This window comes from Malania oleifera, chromosome 10, assembly GCF_029873635.1.
Source record: "Malania oleifera isolate guangnan ecotype guangnan chromosome 10, ASM2987363v1, whole genome shotgun sequence".
Classification (NCBI taxonomy): domain Eukaryota; kingdom Viridiplantae; phylum Streptophyta; class Magnoliopsida; order Santalales; family Ximeniaceae; genus Malania; species Malania oleifera.
Genome location: NC_080426.1, coordinates 17,340,830 through 17,356,136, shown reverse-complemented (window position 1 = coordinate 17,356,136; position 15,307 = coordinate 17,340,830). Strand labels below are relative to the sequence as shown.

Here is a 15,307-nt window from a genome sequence, read left to right as displayed (position 1 = left end):
GCTCCAGAAGATACAAGGCTCGGTTAGTAGTTAAAGGCTTCGAGCAGAAGGAAGGAATTGACTACACCGACATTTTTGCACCAGTTGTGAAGTTGACAACCATCAGATCTGTTCTGAGTATTGTTGCCCTCGGAGGGCTTACATCTTGAGCAGTTAGATGTGAAGACGGCATTTCTTCACGGTGATCTTGAAGAGGAAATCTACATGCATCAACCAGAAGGATTCTCAGAGAAAGGTAAAGAGAATTTGGTGTGCAGGTTAAAGAAGAGCTTGTACGGTCTCAAACAAGCTCCCAGACAATGGTACCGGAAATTTGACGGCTTTATGCACAGGAATGATTTTACAAAGTGTAACGCCGACCACTGCTGCTACTTCAAGAGGTATCAGTCTAGCTATATCATTCTGTTGTTATATGTGGATGGACATGTTGATCGCAGGACCAGATATAGAAGAGATCAGGAAATTGAAGCAGCAATTGTCAATGGAATTTGACATGAAGGACTTAGGCTCAGCGAAGCAGATACTTGGGATGCGAATCTCCAGAGATAAGCGACAGGGAACATTGCAGCTATTTCAGTCGGAATACATTGGCCGTGTTCTACAGAGGTTTAACATGAGCAACGCCAAAGCAGTAAATACACCTTTGGCAGGACACTTTCGCCTCTCCAAGGATCAGGTTCCCCAGACTGATGAAGAGAAGGACTTCATGGCTAAGGTACCTTATGCCTCAGCCATTGGAAGTCTCATGTACGCTATGGTTTGTACGAGACCAGACATTGGCCAAGCAGTGGGAGCAGTCAGTAGATTCATGTCTAATCCAGGGAAGACTCATTGGGAAGCAGTGAAATGGATCTTCAGGTACCTCAAAGGCACTATTGATAAATGCTTATGTTTCGGCAAAGGAGACTTGAAAGTCAAAGGATATGTAGATGCCGATTTTGCTGGTGAAATTGATCACCGCAGGAGCACCACCGGATACATATTCACTGTTGGCACAACAGCTGTTAGTTGGATGTCGTAGATACAAAAGATTGTTGCCCTATCCACTACAGAAGCTGAGTACGTAGCAGTGACAGAAGCTAGCAAAGAGATGATTTGGCTTCAGGGTTTGTTGACAGAGCTTGGGTTGAAGTAGGAGAAGAATGTTTTGTACAGCGACAGTCAGAGTGCGATACATCTGGCAAAGAACTCAGCATTTCATTCCAGAACCAAACATATCGGATTGCGTTATCACTTCATCAGATCTCTATTAGAGGATGGAGTACTGGCACTTGAAAAGATTCAAGGCAGCAGAAATCCAGCTGACATGTTGACAAAGGTGGTAACTACAGAGAAACTGAAGTTATGCTCAACTTCAGTTGGTCTTCATGATTGAAGACATACATGAGCACAACATTTGCATATACACTGGTTGAGATGCTGTCTCCACCTCCAAGTGGGAGATTGTTGAATTCTGCAGGTGTGGAGCTGCAGACAGCCGCACCAAAACCAGCAACCATCTTTGACACTGGAGATGGACGGCCACCTGCTCTGCAGGCTTTGCTGAAATTGCAAGCCACCATATTTGAATATTGCTCCCCCCTCTTGTATATATATATGTGTGTGGGTGTGAGTGTGTAATGTGGTGTGTGCAGCAGAGAGTTGCGAGAGAGAGTGAATTTAGTGAGCTGCGTGAGTAGAGGTGTGCTGTGTACTGAGAGTGCAGAGAGAAGTGCAGAGAGCAGAGAGTTGTGGTGAGAGAGAGAGTTGAGAAGTGGCTTCTCCGTGTGTTATTTCTCCCAGATTATAGTGCAGTGGTGTGCTCCCGTGGACGTAGGTCAGTTTGGACCGAACCACGTAAATCCGGTGTTCATTGTGTGTGTTTGAATTTTTCTTTGTGCGTGATTATTACTCCAGGTCGGTTTATTCCCCAACAATTTCTGTTTCACTTGCAAGATTTTCAGTTTATTTCTTTCTGGACTCCAAAACAAACATGAGAATGAGGTATGGAAAACTCCAAAACAAAAAGATATAGTTAATGTGTACTTTCAGTCGGTGTGAAAGGACCGACCACCAGGCCAGCTAGAGAGAGAGAGAGAGAGAGAGAGAGAGAGAGAGAGAGCATGGTTAAGGTTGGTGGGTGATCGATCAAGTACTGGGTTTTTTTTTGTTCTGCCAGATATTAATTAGGTGGCTGTATATATGTATGGTCTCCATATGCAGTAGGGTGGTCCGGCTGGCTGATCTGTAACTAAAATAGCAGTAAACGTGAGAGGCGGTCGACCAAGCTTGTCTTAGAAAAGTAGCAAAAACAGCCATTTTCACATTTATATTTTAGAACCTCAAAAACAGCCATTTTCACGTTTATACTTAGAACCTCCGGCCATCTCATTATTACCAAATATTAGTAAAAAGAAATTAAAAGATAAGAGGTGGATTCATATGGGAGTACTCCTGCTCTTTGCTTACTGGGCTTTCTATTCTTGTCAGTAAAGAGAGAGAGAGAGAGAGTGGTGGGTTTGGCTTGGATTTGCAATTTTGCATCACCACCACAACCAAAATTGGTCATTACCACATCTCTGTCTCTCTCTCTCTCTCTCTCTCTCTCTCTCTCTCTCTCTCTCTCTCTCTCTGTAAAAAAGTGTAACATGCACATTAATCCCTCCCCACAGGAAAAGAACAAAACCCAGTTAGAAAGGAACAACAAAAAGATGCCATCATGCTTTTTTCATGATTTTAAAGGACTTCCATCACCCCAAACTGTTTAACTACAGAGAATTCATGCTTACGCCCTCTTCTTAAAAAAAAAAAAAGAAAGAAAGAAAGAAAGAAAGAAAAAGGACATGGACAAATTATTAATGATGAGAATTAAAGAATCAAAAGAATCCATAATATTTGATTAATGACAATATTTTGATATAAAAGAATGAATCAATGAAGCTGATCAGATTCACGTCAATTTATGAGACCTTTGAGATCGATGGTTATCAATCGTGTGGAATTAAGATGAACCAAAAAAAAAAAAATTCAATTTAGAATCTTGAACCTTCTTACTTCTCAGTAATGACAATCCACCAAGGTGGGGTTGGACAACACCAGATGTGATTGATGTTGCTGTTGTTGTTGGTGCTGCTGCTGCTGCGGCTGCTGCTGCTGCTTTTGTTCTTCTTGCGGTTCTTGCCGTTGCTTCGAAGCGAAGGCGAAGTTGGATTCCCGGTGATCGTCTTCTGGCGCCGGGAGATTGAGATCCAAGGATAGGCCGCAGCTTCTTTGCCGGCTCTTGTCGGCGGTTTCCTTTTCGGACGACTCCAACCCCGGAATCGGGCTCAGAGACAACGCCGTGCTGGCGTTGACGAGTCCCCGGTGCCGCCGCATGTGCCCCCCCAAGGCCTGCCCCGACGTGAACTCCGCGCCGCAGATTGTGCACTCGTGAAGCTTGCTCTTGTTGCTCCCCTGTAAATTACTCCTACCGCTGCTGCTCAATTGTAAGGAAAGATGAGGAGGACTGCCATCGTTGACGCTTTTGAACGGCCGGTGATTTTCATCGTCGTCGCACAACATTAAGTACTGCTTCTTCTCCTCGGCCAGGGCCATGGCCACCGCCATCGCTCGCGGCTTCTTGTGGCTCGCGCGGTGGCCGCCGAGAGCCTGGAACGACGGGAATGTCCGGTTACAGGTTTTGCACTCATAGACGTACAGGCCCACTTTGCCGCCCCCCCCGCCGGTGCCGCCGTCCTGCAGATACCTCCGGTTCGAGACCCTGTACCCGTCATCTTCAACCCGTCTCGGGGACTCACGAGACCGGCCTTGCGCCAGGAGGATCAGGCAATTGGCCATGTCCTCTTCTTCTTCGGTGGCGCTATCGGGGAAATCGTCAGAAGTGGTGGGGGAGAAGTTGTCGGCGGCGGCGCCGGTGGGAGAGTGCATGGTGACGACGAAGGGAATTGGGGATTGAGGGCGCTGGCGCTTGGTTCGCTTGCCCTTGATGATCATGTGGGTGTGATCCTTGGAAGCCACGACGACTTCCTCTGTTTGAGCTTCCATACTGATTATAATCTTTAATAACTACGAATCTTGAATGTGTAAAGATGTATGTATGTGTATGATGAGCTCGGGCGCTCCTCCTCCTTCTCAATTCTCCAAAGGCAAAGACCTCAGGAGAGAATTTAAGGTGGGGGGAAAGAGTGGGCGTTGGGGAATGTGTATATATAGAGAGTAGTGAATTGAGGGGGGAGAGGCTTTGGAGTCAAAGCCAGCCCGGGGAGATGAAACAGTTACTGTGCATTTTTAGTCCTTCCTATCTTTCTTGAGTAGTTTCCAGCCTTTTTCAAGTCATATATAGGCAGGCAGCCAGGCAGCCTCAAACTCAAACTTTTGTGTGTGTGTGTGAGAGAGAGAGAGAGAGAGAGAGAGAGAGAGAGAGACTTTTTTTAGAGAGGAGAGAGAGAGACAACGAGAAAAACTGAAATAATGCAAAAATAGAGAGGATGGGGGTGTGTATGTGTGTGTGTGTTGGTTTTTATACGAGGAGAGATTGTGGAGGAGGAGGAAAGGGGGGGAGTTGGTTTGTTTGTTGAGCATACGAGTGCGTTTCACACTCTCTTCCTCACACTTTGCCAACTCACTTCTACCCCCGCAATGACCAAAATTAATATGGAATCGCCCAAAAATGTTTTTTTAAGCGGACCAAACCCCACCACCCAAACCCAGAAAAAATTAAGGAGCCCCAACCCAATTAAGAGCTATTTGGGTGCACGACATGAGCATGCTCCGATCCCCTTTCTTCTCCCACTCGCCGCGGCGGCGCGTCGGTACGCGCTCCGGGGAGTTGGGGGCGAACCCTTGCTGCTCAGTCGCTCACTCACGTCTTCTTCAAGGAAAGATTGTGCAAATATGAAAAGGTATTTCTTTGAGAGAGAGAGAGAGAGAGAGAGAGAGAGAGAGAGAGAGACTATTGAAAGCAAACCCATTACTTTGCCTCAACGATTCTGTCTGAGGAGATAATTGGAGTGCAAGCCTGGAACCACGGAATCGGCGGTGCTCCCTTTCTTTTTTCGTTCTTTTCTTTTATTTTTAAATAAAAATTTTCTCCTTCCATGTTTGCGTGTTGTCATGCTTGCATGACCACCAGCTTCATGGACTGTTAATTCCCAATTTTTCTTCTGGAATTTTACACTTAGTTAAAAAAATAAATAAATTATGCATGTTAATTCTTTAGAGAGAGCCCTTCGAAATCCTCCAGGAAGGCAGCAGACCGGCAAACAAGAAGCCGGTCCTTGTGCGGAACTCAAGACCTCTTATTGTCAGGAGGAGATCAACTGTCAGCCCCTCCATGTCCATTTGAACTAACTTAGAAAGCCACACATATGTTTTAAAGATATATATATATATATATATATATATGTGCATGATTGTGAAAATGGTTGTATAATGATGGCCGATTCTGCATGAAAATTTTTGATTAATATGTTAAAAAATTATCAGGATTTTCGAGAGACAAATTAACAAGATTGTAAACTCAATCTTTTTAACTAATTTTATAAATTATTTGAGAAGTTAGATTTTAAAATGGGTCAGATGATAATACATTAGTAGTTTGACTTCCTTATTCAATATTACAATCCCTTTAATGTGAAAGATAAGTTTTCTTCATAAAAAGTTAAAACAAAATTTTCATAATGTCCTCAACCCTAACTTTCAATTTGATAATTTGTTGTCCTAATTAAAACAACTTCCATATATGTACGTACAGAAGGTTGGTGAAAAATCAGAGGTGCACGACCAAGAAAAGGGCAAAGGTCCTACAAATTTAAGGGCAAATGTTGCCAAAACCTAGGCCCTTAGAAAGCGTAAATTTTAATTACCTTGGCCATCCTAAAATATATTAAAGCAAAATACAATATGCAATGACATCATATGAACAATTCAGACACTAAAGTAGAGTAGGCGAGGTAAAGCATATATTAGTAAAGTACCCTTCACCACCGAATACAACCAAGTCCACTGTATAGTTATTAGAGGTATCTTTTAAGGAAGGTTCAAAAAAAAGTTCCTGATAATTACCTATGTACTTAAGATTGTAAGTCCATTGTGTAGTTCTTAGAGATATCTTTTAAGGAAAGTTCAAAAAAAAATTGGGTGATTATTGCTATAAAAAGTAAAGAGCGCAGTAGTGCTTTTACACGAATTTTTTTCCTTACTCCTTCATATATATATAATTTACATGCCCCAATGAAAAAAGGGGGAAAAGAAAAAAAAGAGCGTGTAAATTATATGCGTGACATACACTGCATCACTAATTAAGTGCGTATCAAAAAAATGAAAAAAAAAAAAAATCATGCCTTAGGTTTTTTACTTTATTTATACATCATCTCAGTATTATTAATGTATTAAAAAAATAATATTATAATTGGTGTAAATTTCCTATAATGTATGCATTGTATTTGATAGTTAGCATTTATGAAAATAAAACTTTATGAACTGTCTCAATTAAAAACCCAAAGGTTTAGGGGTTTATATTATGAAAGTCTTAGTAGCATAACATGCCATACAAAGAAGAGATTGTAGATTTATAATATGAGTTCATCATAATCTTGATAGGCTATGAGGGATAATTCAATGAACAACTGGGTGAATTTTATATAAAGAATAAGAACCAAAAGTCAAGTTAGATAGTATCACATTCTCATAAGTCCCTAACAATCACGACCTCTATCCATCATAAGTCTCAAATTTCATATTAACTTGAAGACATCTTGAAGTTCTCTCATAACATGATTATAATTCTTTTATCATCCTTGAAAATAATTACCTCTATCCATATACAAAGTCAATGACCATGTTAAATGCATGCTACTCTAATAGTTCAACAAGCTAATTCATCTCGCGCAAATACAAAAGAAATGTCATCTTATGTCTCTTCCAATATTTGAATTAGAATTCCTTTATCAGATCAAAAAACTAATTTCTTATGATCACAAAATAACGTATATCTCATAAGTAAGATTAGTTAAAATAGTGATAAAGATAAGTGCAGTAATTGGAGAAATTTAAAAAATTATTTTGAATTTCACTTTTGCATGATGCAACTCACTAGTAATTCTATTTTATGTTTTGAAATGACCACATATGTATCTATATCTTCCCCAAGAACTAGCTTGAAGTTTACTTCTTAACAATTAAACAATTCTAATTTAAATGGTTTCCTAAAAACTATAAAGATAATATCAAAATTTATAATGATGGTAAGTATCAATATTTAACTTATCAATGGTGAAATTTAATAACAATAATTATTTGTCTATTTCATGTTATACATCTTTAGTAGAGCATTATTATTATTATTATTATTATTATTATTATTATTATTATTATTATTATTATTTCTAAAAATAAGGAACCAATTTACTTAGCCTTGTAGAATGGAGGTCAAACAAATTATGAGAAAAAATAAAAATCTAACACACAAATTAGTGGTATCGGCCCATGTATTAATTACACGACCTTGACTATCAACTACACATTGGTTGAAATTGAAACCATTTAAATTAAAACTTGAAAGTCATAGTGTTAATACCTAAAAGAGTGAACCAAATACCTACTAGTTCTTTGCTTCTTGCATATTAAACAACATTAAACTATTTAGTCTTTTTCAGTGGTAAAAATAACATTAAACAAAGAAGTTAAAATATGCATTATTGGGCACAGCATTTGCCATCCAATGAAAGGGTTCATGTGCTGTTGACCATCCATTCTTCTAATCTCATTTAATTAATTTAAATTAATTATACATCATCTCTTCAACACACACCAATATGCCACTACTCAAATACCATGCTGAGTTGATGATCAAATAATTTGGAACCGAATTTTTATTTTACCAATCAATCATTGGCTACATTGCACACACACACACACACACATATATAATTTTTGGAGATGCATTTAAGATGTTACATGTGAGAGTGTAAGCTCAATTTTGATGAGGTGTTTTCTAATTTGGTCTACTGGTCCTATGAATTTATCCTATAAAAGGTGCGTCTCATATAGTTGGAGTCCAAACTATCCTTAAAGCTCAAGATCTCCCTAGTACATCGATGTGGGATCGTGACAAGCTCTTCCACTCGATCTCTGATATCCTTATCAGAGTGCTCCCTCTAATATACATCTGATGTGAGATCGTGACAGACTCTTCCATCTGATTTTTGACGTCCATCATAGATCTCCGTAGTAGACATATGATGTGAGGCCGTGACAAAGAGCGAACCACACAAGTATAGAGTACATTTATGTGTTTAATGGAAACGAAAGTCGAAATATGCATCTTGATCAAAATGTTAATTGTTAATTTAATTTCGAAATTTATATATATGGAGTGTGTTGAAGTGAAAAAGTTGTGAAGATATAGAGTTGGGAAATTGAACCTGTCCTTTCATGTGTTTGTGTGTTAATTTTTTTTAATATTTTAAATATATTAAAAAAAATATATTTTTTTATGTCTGTTATTGATAAATGTAGTAGAATAATTTATTTATCCATATTTAACATTTAAAATATAGATATATGGATAGTTATAAAGGTGGGCAATTAAGTTGCTTGGCGTGGAGAATATTTATTCCTTTGGTGATGGGTTGTGTGCAGCACGTAATGAGGGGGGACTGCATACATTAATACATTTAATGCACATATATATACAAAAGAGAAAGATGTGGGTTTACTTAAAAGGACCAATAAAGAAGCAAAGGATCCCCACAGCCCCACACCTCAATCCAAATCCAATCATGGGGTTCCTCCATCTTCTCCTGCTTCCCTTTGATTACCACGTATACTTCTTCTCCACTTCTCCTTCTATATATATATATATATATGTCTCTTTTCAATATATAGGTATATGTATATATATAGGGAGCTAGCTAGCTAGTACAGAGACAAATGTATGAATTGTTTCTGTATATATAAGTGCATTAGAAGGAGCTGAGCTAGCTTGGAAGAGATTGCCATATATGCCAAGTTTGAGCATGTATGCCAACTACTGTATATTACTCTTCAATATTCTATACCCAATACTATACTCCTCTTTTGTCTCATACATATATATAAATATATATGTTTGTGTGTAGAGAGAGAGAGAGAGAGATAAGAGAGATAGGATTCTAGTTGTGGCTTATGGACCACTCAAAGTAGAGTTTCTTTTTTTGTTTTTTGTTTTGTTTTGGGTTGCTCAGTCCAGCAAAGTCCCAAATAATTAAACGAACCTTAAAGTAGAATGTGTAACTCAGATGTATAATCCACCAACTAAGCTCATTTTTAAAGCTCACAACGGTTTGGTATATGAAAAGGCTCCTCATATGTATTGTTCCATATATACACGATGTCTCATACCATTACTGCAATCACCAGGGAAAATACAGCTACGAGCAAATTAAGGATTTACAGCCTAATTTTTCCCTTTTTTTTTTGCCCTTTTTGGTGCGCACTCCAATCTTGATCTGTTTGTGCATTTTTCACTTGCAGTTTGAAGAACCATTCAGTATTTGGTAATGGTATATATATGTTTCGATTTTGATCAAACAACCAAAGGAATAAGTAGAGTTATAATTAGTTGGATTTGCTCAACATAATATTTCAAGTTCAATTTTTTACTTATGATTTTCTTAGCGAATTATTAGGAATTCGATAGTGGGTAAATGATAATGTTTTCATCTCCTGATTTGGTCTTGTGTGAGTAGATCTGAAGGGTTCACCCAAGTGAGAGTTTCGGGTCATAAAAACAAAATAGAATGGGGAAGGACTTGACTTTTTTTTTTTTATAATTGGGATGTCATGTTTTTGATTTTTTGTTTCTTTCTTTTAAATATTTTGTGGCAACACTGTTATCAATATACACGGTTGAGATGTGCAGTGACAAGCAAGCTAATAGTCATATGTATATATATATACAGCCTATCTAGAAGGAGAGTAGGTTTCTGCATATATACTTCAATTTGGGAGAGAGCCCCTTCCCAAAATAAAGTTCAAGGTACAAAAGAAATACAAACAGGCTGGAGTGAAGTAAGAGTCAATGCTCCAAAGTCTTTCTTTAATACTGTATTAAATATAATATTTCAATCTGAAATTCTGACCAACAGTTCCCACAAAATTTAGCAAAATAAAATTATGCTAACTAATGATTGCAAACATAATTATTAACATTATGGTTCGTGAAATAAAATTAATGGGATTTATCTTATAACTAGAAACATAATTATAGCTCACAAAAAGATAGTACTATTATAAAAACGAATAACCATGCAAAGTTAGGTTAATGTTATTCCATTAATCAACAGGAACCAGCACAAGAATACATATTTATGTGAGAGAGATTTATAAATAGTCATTCTTAATTTATTTCATACCGACTAGAATAACATCATTTTTTTTAGCATTTACCAGAATAAGAGCCTTCACCCAAAAGTTTTAAATTGTTTAATTTTAGGTCCGAATATTCATGTGTATTAGTCACTCATTCTTCACTCTTTCTTCTTCTGATGTTATATGACTTACATGTAATGTAAATTTCCCAACAGATAAAAAATGAAGCAGGCAGCTTAATTGGATAAGTATGATATAGGGATATAATAAATAAGAGGATTGTACAATATGGTCAGCACTGCGCATGAACAATGCTGCTCTATATTAAATATATATATTTGTCTGTCTCATCTCAAACATATATAGATCCACAATCAGACCTCATCATATTTTATTGAAGGGGAGCAGAGACCATTTTCCAAGTTCCAATAGAATAGAAGATGCACAGTAAATTATAATATTCTCTCAACGTCTCAAACACAATATATATATATATATATATATATATATGGTAAGTATGGTACTGGAGTTGGTAATTGGTATTGGTAGCAGCAGCGACGGTAGGGGGAGAGGGGAAGGGGTGGTTTGAGTAAATTGAAAAGTTAATTAAATCCTGAATCATCCTCTGGAGGATTAGAGGACAACGACTTCATGCCTACTCCACTCCACAAGGAGAGTAGGTGCAGCCCACTCTTTTATCCCTCCCTCTCACACTTGTCTTGTGATTTGAAGTACCTATTTTTATCTATCTCCCACTTACTGCTCCAATAAACTTAATTAAAGCTTCCAATTCAATACATACAAACCGAAAAAACAAATTTGGTTAATTAATGGGACAGGCATAATCATGTCTTTTAAGAATGTTTAGTAAATTAAAAAAATTAGGCATCTCTATTTATAATGTGTGTCATGAATCACACAATGATCATCTATCATACCCCGTAAATAATGTGTAACGCTGATCTTCCTAGAGTCAAAGTGTAGATATCATATGATTCTAACTTGTTATAATTATGTTTAACTCGATTACTCTCTAGAGTTTAAATTTTTATTATTGAACTTTTACACAAGTGTCTCTTGGAAAAAGTAACAATGCCTTCAGTGTATTTTGTTTATACAAGTGTTTCTTACTAGTAGTGTTCGACTCTGTAAAAAATTCGAATATCAGAATATTTGTATTGAAAACGACTTGGAATTGGTGGTGAGATGACTCACATTTGGAATTTGCTCCTCTTGGTACTTATGGAACTTTTGGAAATTGTTAGAAGAGGAGTTATAAGGTCTCTAGTTCTCTATAAAACACCAATTTAGAGAAGGTAATCGGGTGGCGGATTACTTGGCTTGTCAAGGCGAGGGAGGCAACACGAAGAGAAATTTTATAGGTAATGCGCTGTTGAGTAAAATGAGAGGTCTCATTTGTATGGATAAGATGAGTATTCCAAGCCTTCGTCTTCAATTGTCATCATTTGGTTCTCCTCCGTTTTCTACTGATTTTTGTTTGCAGGTAATTGACATCATTTTGTAGGTAATTTGTTTATGTTTATGTTTGTTTTTTTTATTATTATTATTACATATTGGCAAGTTTAGATTGTTTTAGTTGGATAATGGTACGAGTTTTGATAGACTTGTATTGGTTTCGATGTCTGAGATGGTTTTGATAGTTTATTTGTAAATTCCATGTGTCATGTTATAATCATGATATTCTTTCGCCATAAGTGAAGACTATCAATAAATTTGAGATTTTCGTAAAAAAAAAAAAGTATTTTGTTTGCTCATTTATTTGGTTGGAATGGATACAATATAAATAATAGCTTGATCATAACACATTGAATATTTCATAGGTACAAGATGTGGAAAAATAAATTCTTCCAAATCGTTCTTTAGTCAAATCAATTTTATGTCATGTGTGCATGAATGGCCTATTCAACACTCAATTTGGCAACAATAGTACTTTGTTTCCTACTTCCAAGATACTTGGTTACTGCTAACATTACCCGATTGTGAATCCATCTTAAATTTACATCTATATAACACTAATACGAGTGTGACCTTGATCATTATATGAGAGGGCCTAATATATCTTAGCACACCTTTGAGATATTGGAATATACAAATGACAACATTCCCAACAACTTGATTGGGGAGAACTAAGAAACTGACTATCAACATTTATTTTAAAAGATATGTTTGGTCATGTGCTCAGTAGTTTAACTTCCCCAATAAATCTTTGATATTGTTTAGAATCAGCCAACAAATCAGTCACATTTGGTAGCAATTTGCTATTAAGATCTATAGGTGTATTAGTGGGTTTGGATTTCATAAGCAACAACTTGGTCATGTTAAACATCTAACACATACTTGTTTTATGACAAGACAAAGGTGTCGTATAAAATTTTACCACTTTTATGAAATATTTTAATGGACAATCAACATCTTTAGCTCGAAACTTTATTTGGAAAATCTTCTTTCAAACTTTGAATAACTTGATCATTGTTATTGGTAATTAGAATGTCATCTGCACACACAATAAACAAAACCTATCAGCAACAAAATAACAATAGAATACAAAAATACCTATCACATCTTCTTGAAGATCAAACTCAAATGCACAGCTAGAAAGGAATCCTTGCACGTGTAATTGATGCAAAGGCCAATTATAGGAGTTAGCTAGAGAGATGAATAAATCATTTGAGAGGCAATTTTGGCGACTAGAGAATGTGTCAACTGTACACCTAAGCCTATTTTTTGGCAACATGATGGGCTTGAGATAAGCCATTGAACCATCACTATTAAGTTATCCAACAACAACCAACTAGAGACTTGGGAACTCCTTGAAAAACCAAATCACAACCCAAGGGTCTTTTTGGTGAAGAAATACCGTAGTTACAAATAAAACGCATGAAAATTACAAATAATCTATCAAAACCAACACATTAGTAATACTATATAATTAAAATTAAATACCATTAATTAAGTAAAACTATCTATAATTTTATTTTGGAAAACAGGATACACAATCACCGCTCTTAAGCACCACTTGCGCGAGCAAACAAATGACTGAACATTTTAGTTTAGTTTAGTTTAGTTTTTTTTTTTTTTAATCATTTTTTTGCATAGAGAATTTCCACATTGAATTAATGCAAGATCATAGCCGTGAATGTGATTGATAATCAAATTGAACTCTACATCTTGCTAATAGTTTAAAATACTTCTAAATAATGCTTGAGAGTATGACATTCGAAATTTGAATTTAAATTTATGCATATTTTTAAAAAACTTAAAAACATTGTTTATTATATTTTATATAAGTTCAGACAAATCTAAATTCAAAATCTTAATTTTACACTCCCAAAGTGAGAAAAGAAAATATTTTATGAATGCCCTCGAATTTATTAGATGAAGTTTAATAATAGATTTTAATATGAAAAATAGAATCTTCAAACCTTTGCATAATTTAAAATTAATATTGCATTTGAATAGTTCTAATATAAGCATTAAACTAATCAAACATTAAGAATAAGAAATTATCTTTTTTGTTTCTCCAACTTTCGACGTGGAATACATATAATTGAAGAACAAGCAAGGCTATTTATACTATAAGACGATGTCATTTTAGTTAACATTAACACTCTTTTTAACAAAAAAATTATTTACACTAGTGTACTGTGCCTGTAGGTGAGATTTTGCAATGATGAACATAGATATAATAAATCATTAGAAAAGTAGCCATGCTTTAGAGGGCAAATCAAACCTAAAAATATATACAATATGATCATATGAAAAATAAAATCCCCATCTGCACTAAAGCTGCTCGACTCAAGTGAATAAACATAGGAACACCATGTACAAGCCCTAAAAGAAAGCAAAACCCAACTTTAATATATGTTATCATATGAAAATTGAACTTCGGGACCTCACATGGCCTTAGGCCTCAGCTTTAAACTCTTACTTCCCACTAGGCCAAGATCTCATTGGCCTGAACCAAAATGTTTTAATAGACAAGGTCAGGTTTAGTTTACTCATCACCAGCTTCACAACCCACAAAAATACATACAAGGTAAAATAAACAAAAGTCAAAACATAATTATAATTACTCTACAACAATAAATCCAGTTCACTAATTGTTTATTTTGTGTCAAGTAATTTGGTTATTTTCAGCAACAGTTTCCAGATATCCCTTATTTCAATCACAGAGGAAGAGGAGAATAGACCAAAATTAAAGGCTACATAATGGAATACATTTCTTCTCCCATATGTTCCGGCTTCAAAGGTCAGATTTCCTTGCATGTTGATGCCTAAAATCCAATCGGGTGGGAAGGTCATCTTCATCTTCATATTTCATTTGCAGGACATAGAAGTTATGCTGGTTGCTTGATCGTCTCCTAAACAAACTCAGATAACATATTTTTCTGGTCATTTGTCACATCCAGTGCCATCAATGTTACACAGCTCTCCTCCAAACGGATTGGAAGTACCTCAATCAGGAACTCTTATCGAAGCACTGACTGAACATATCGAACATCACTTAGGCATTTCGAGGCTCCACAAAGATGGATGTTGTCCTTGGGGGCACTGTGAAGCACCCAGATGACGCTTCATACCTTGAGTTCTTCACTCTGGTATCACTTGACACCAACTGCACCAAGGCTCACCCCCAAAGAGACAATAAAAAAAACAATTACTGTATGCTTATATTTGGTCAGTTTCACATGGGGCATTCTTGAAAACAAGTTAAATGTTAGCTTTACAATGACCCAATAAAACAATTCTTATTGCATAGTTCCTAGGTTATCTAAGCTTCCCTTTGCTTATCAAAAGTTCATATGGGTTTTCCTATGACTTCTAGGAATCATTCAAATATTTATTTCCTTCTAATGGGTTTTCAGCAGTCAACAAGTGCATTTAAAAAAGAAACAGAGAGAAAGTATAGGATTTGTATTCTTTTCAATCGTTTTTCAACAAGCAACTAGAGCATCAA

General features: G+C 36.4%; 2 protein-coding genes across 11 annotated transcripts in view; both read right to left on the bottom strand.

Moving 5' to 3' along the window:
- Positions 1-2,841: 2,841 nt before the first annotated feature.
- On the bottom strand, positions 2,842-4,281 carry LOC131165445 (zinc finger protein ZAT5). The gene has a single exon (XM_058123282.1). The coding sequence runs from the start codon at positions 4,021-4,023 to the stop codon at positions 3,037-3,039; it is 987 nt and encodes a 328-aa protein (XP_057979265.1). The 5' UTR covers positions 4,024-4,281; the 3' UTR covers positions 2,842-3,036.
- Positions 4,282-14,392: 10,111 nt separating this feature from the next.
- LOC131165444 (pullulanase 1, chloroplastic) overlaps positions 14,393-15,307 on the bottom strand; it is a 153,247-nt gene continuing 152,332 nt past the window's right edge. For all 10 annotated transcript variants that reach the window (XM_058123271.1, XM_058123273.1, XM_058123275.1 and 7 more), the window contains exon 28: positions 14,393-14,965. In XM_058123271.1, coding sequence (XP_057979254.1) covers positions 14,855-14,965 — 111 coding nt within the window. In that variant the 3' untranslated portion in view covers positions 14,393-14,854. The remainder of the gene's footprint in view (positions 14,966-15,307) is intronic.

Excerpts from the sequence above, each read along its gene's own strand:
- LOC131165445 (XM_058123282.1), bottom strand. The coding sequence starts at position 4,023 with ATGGAAGCTCAAACAGAGGAAGTCGTCGTGGCTTCCAAGGATCACACC.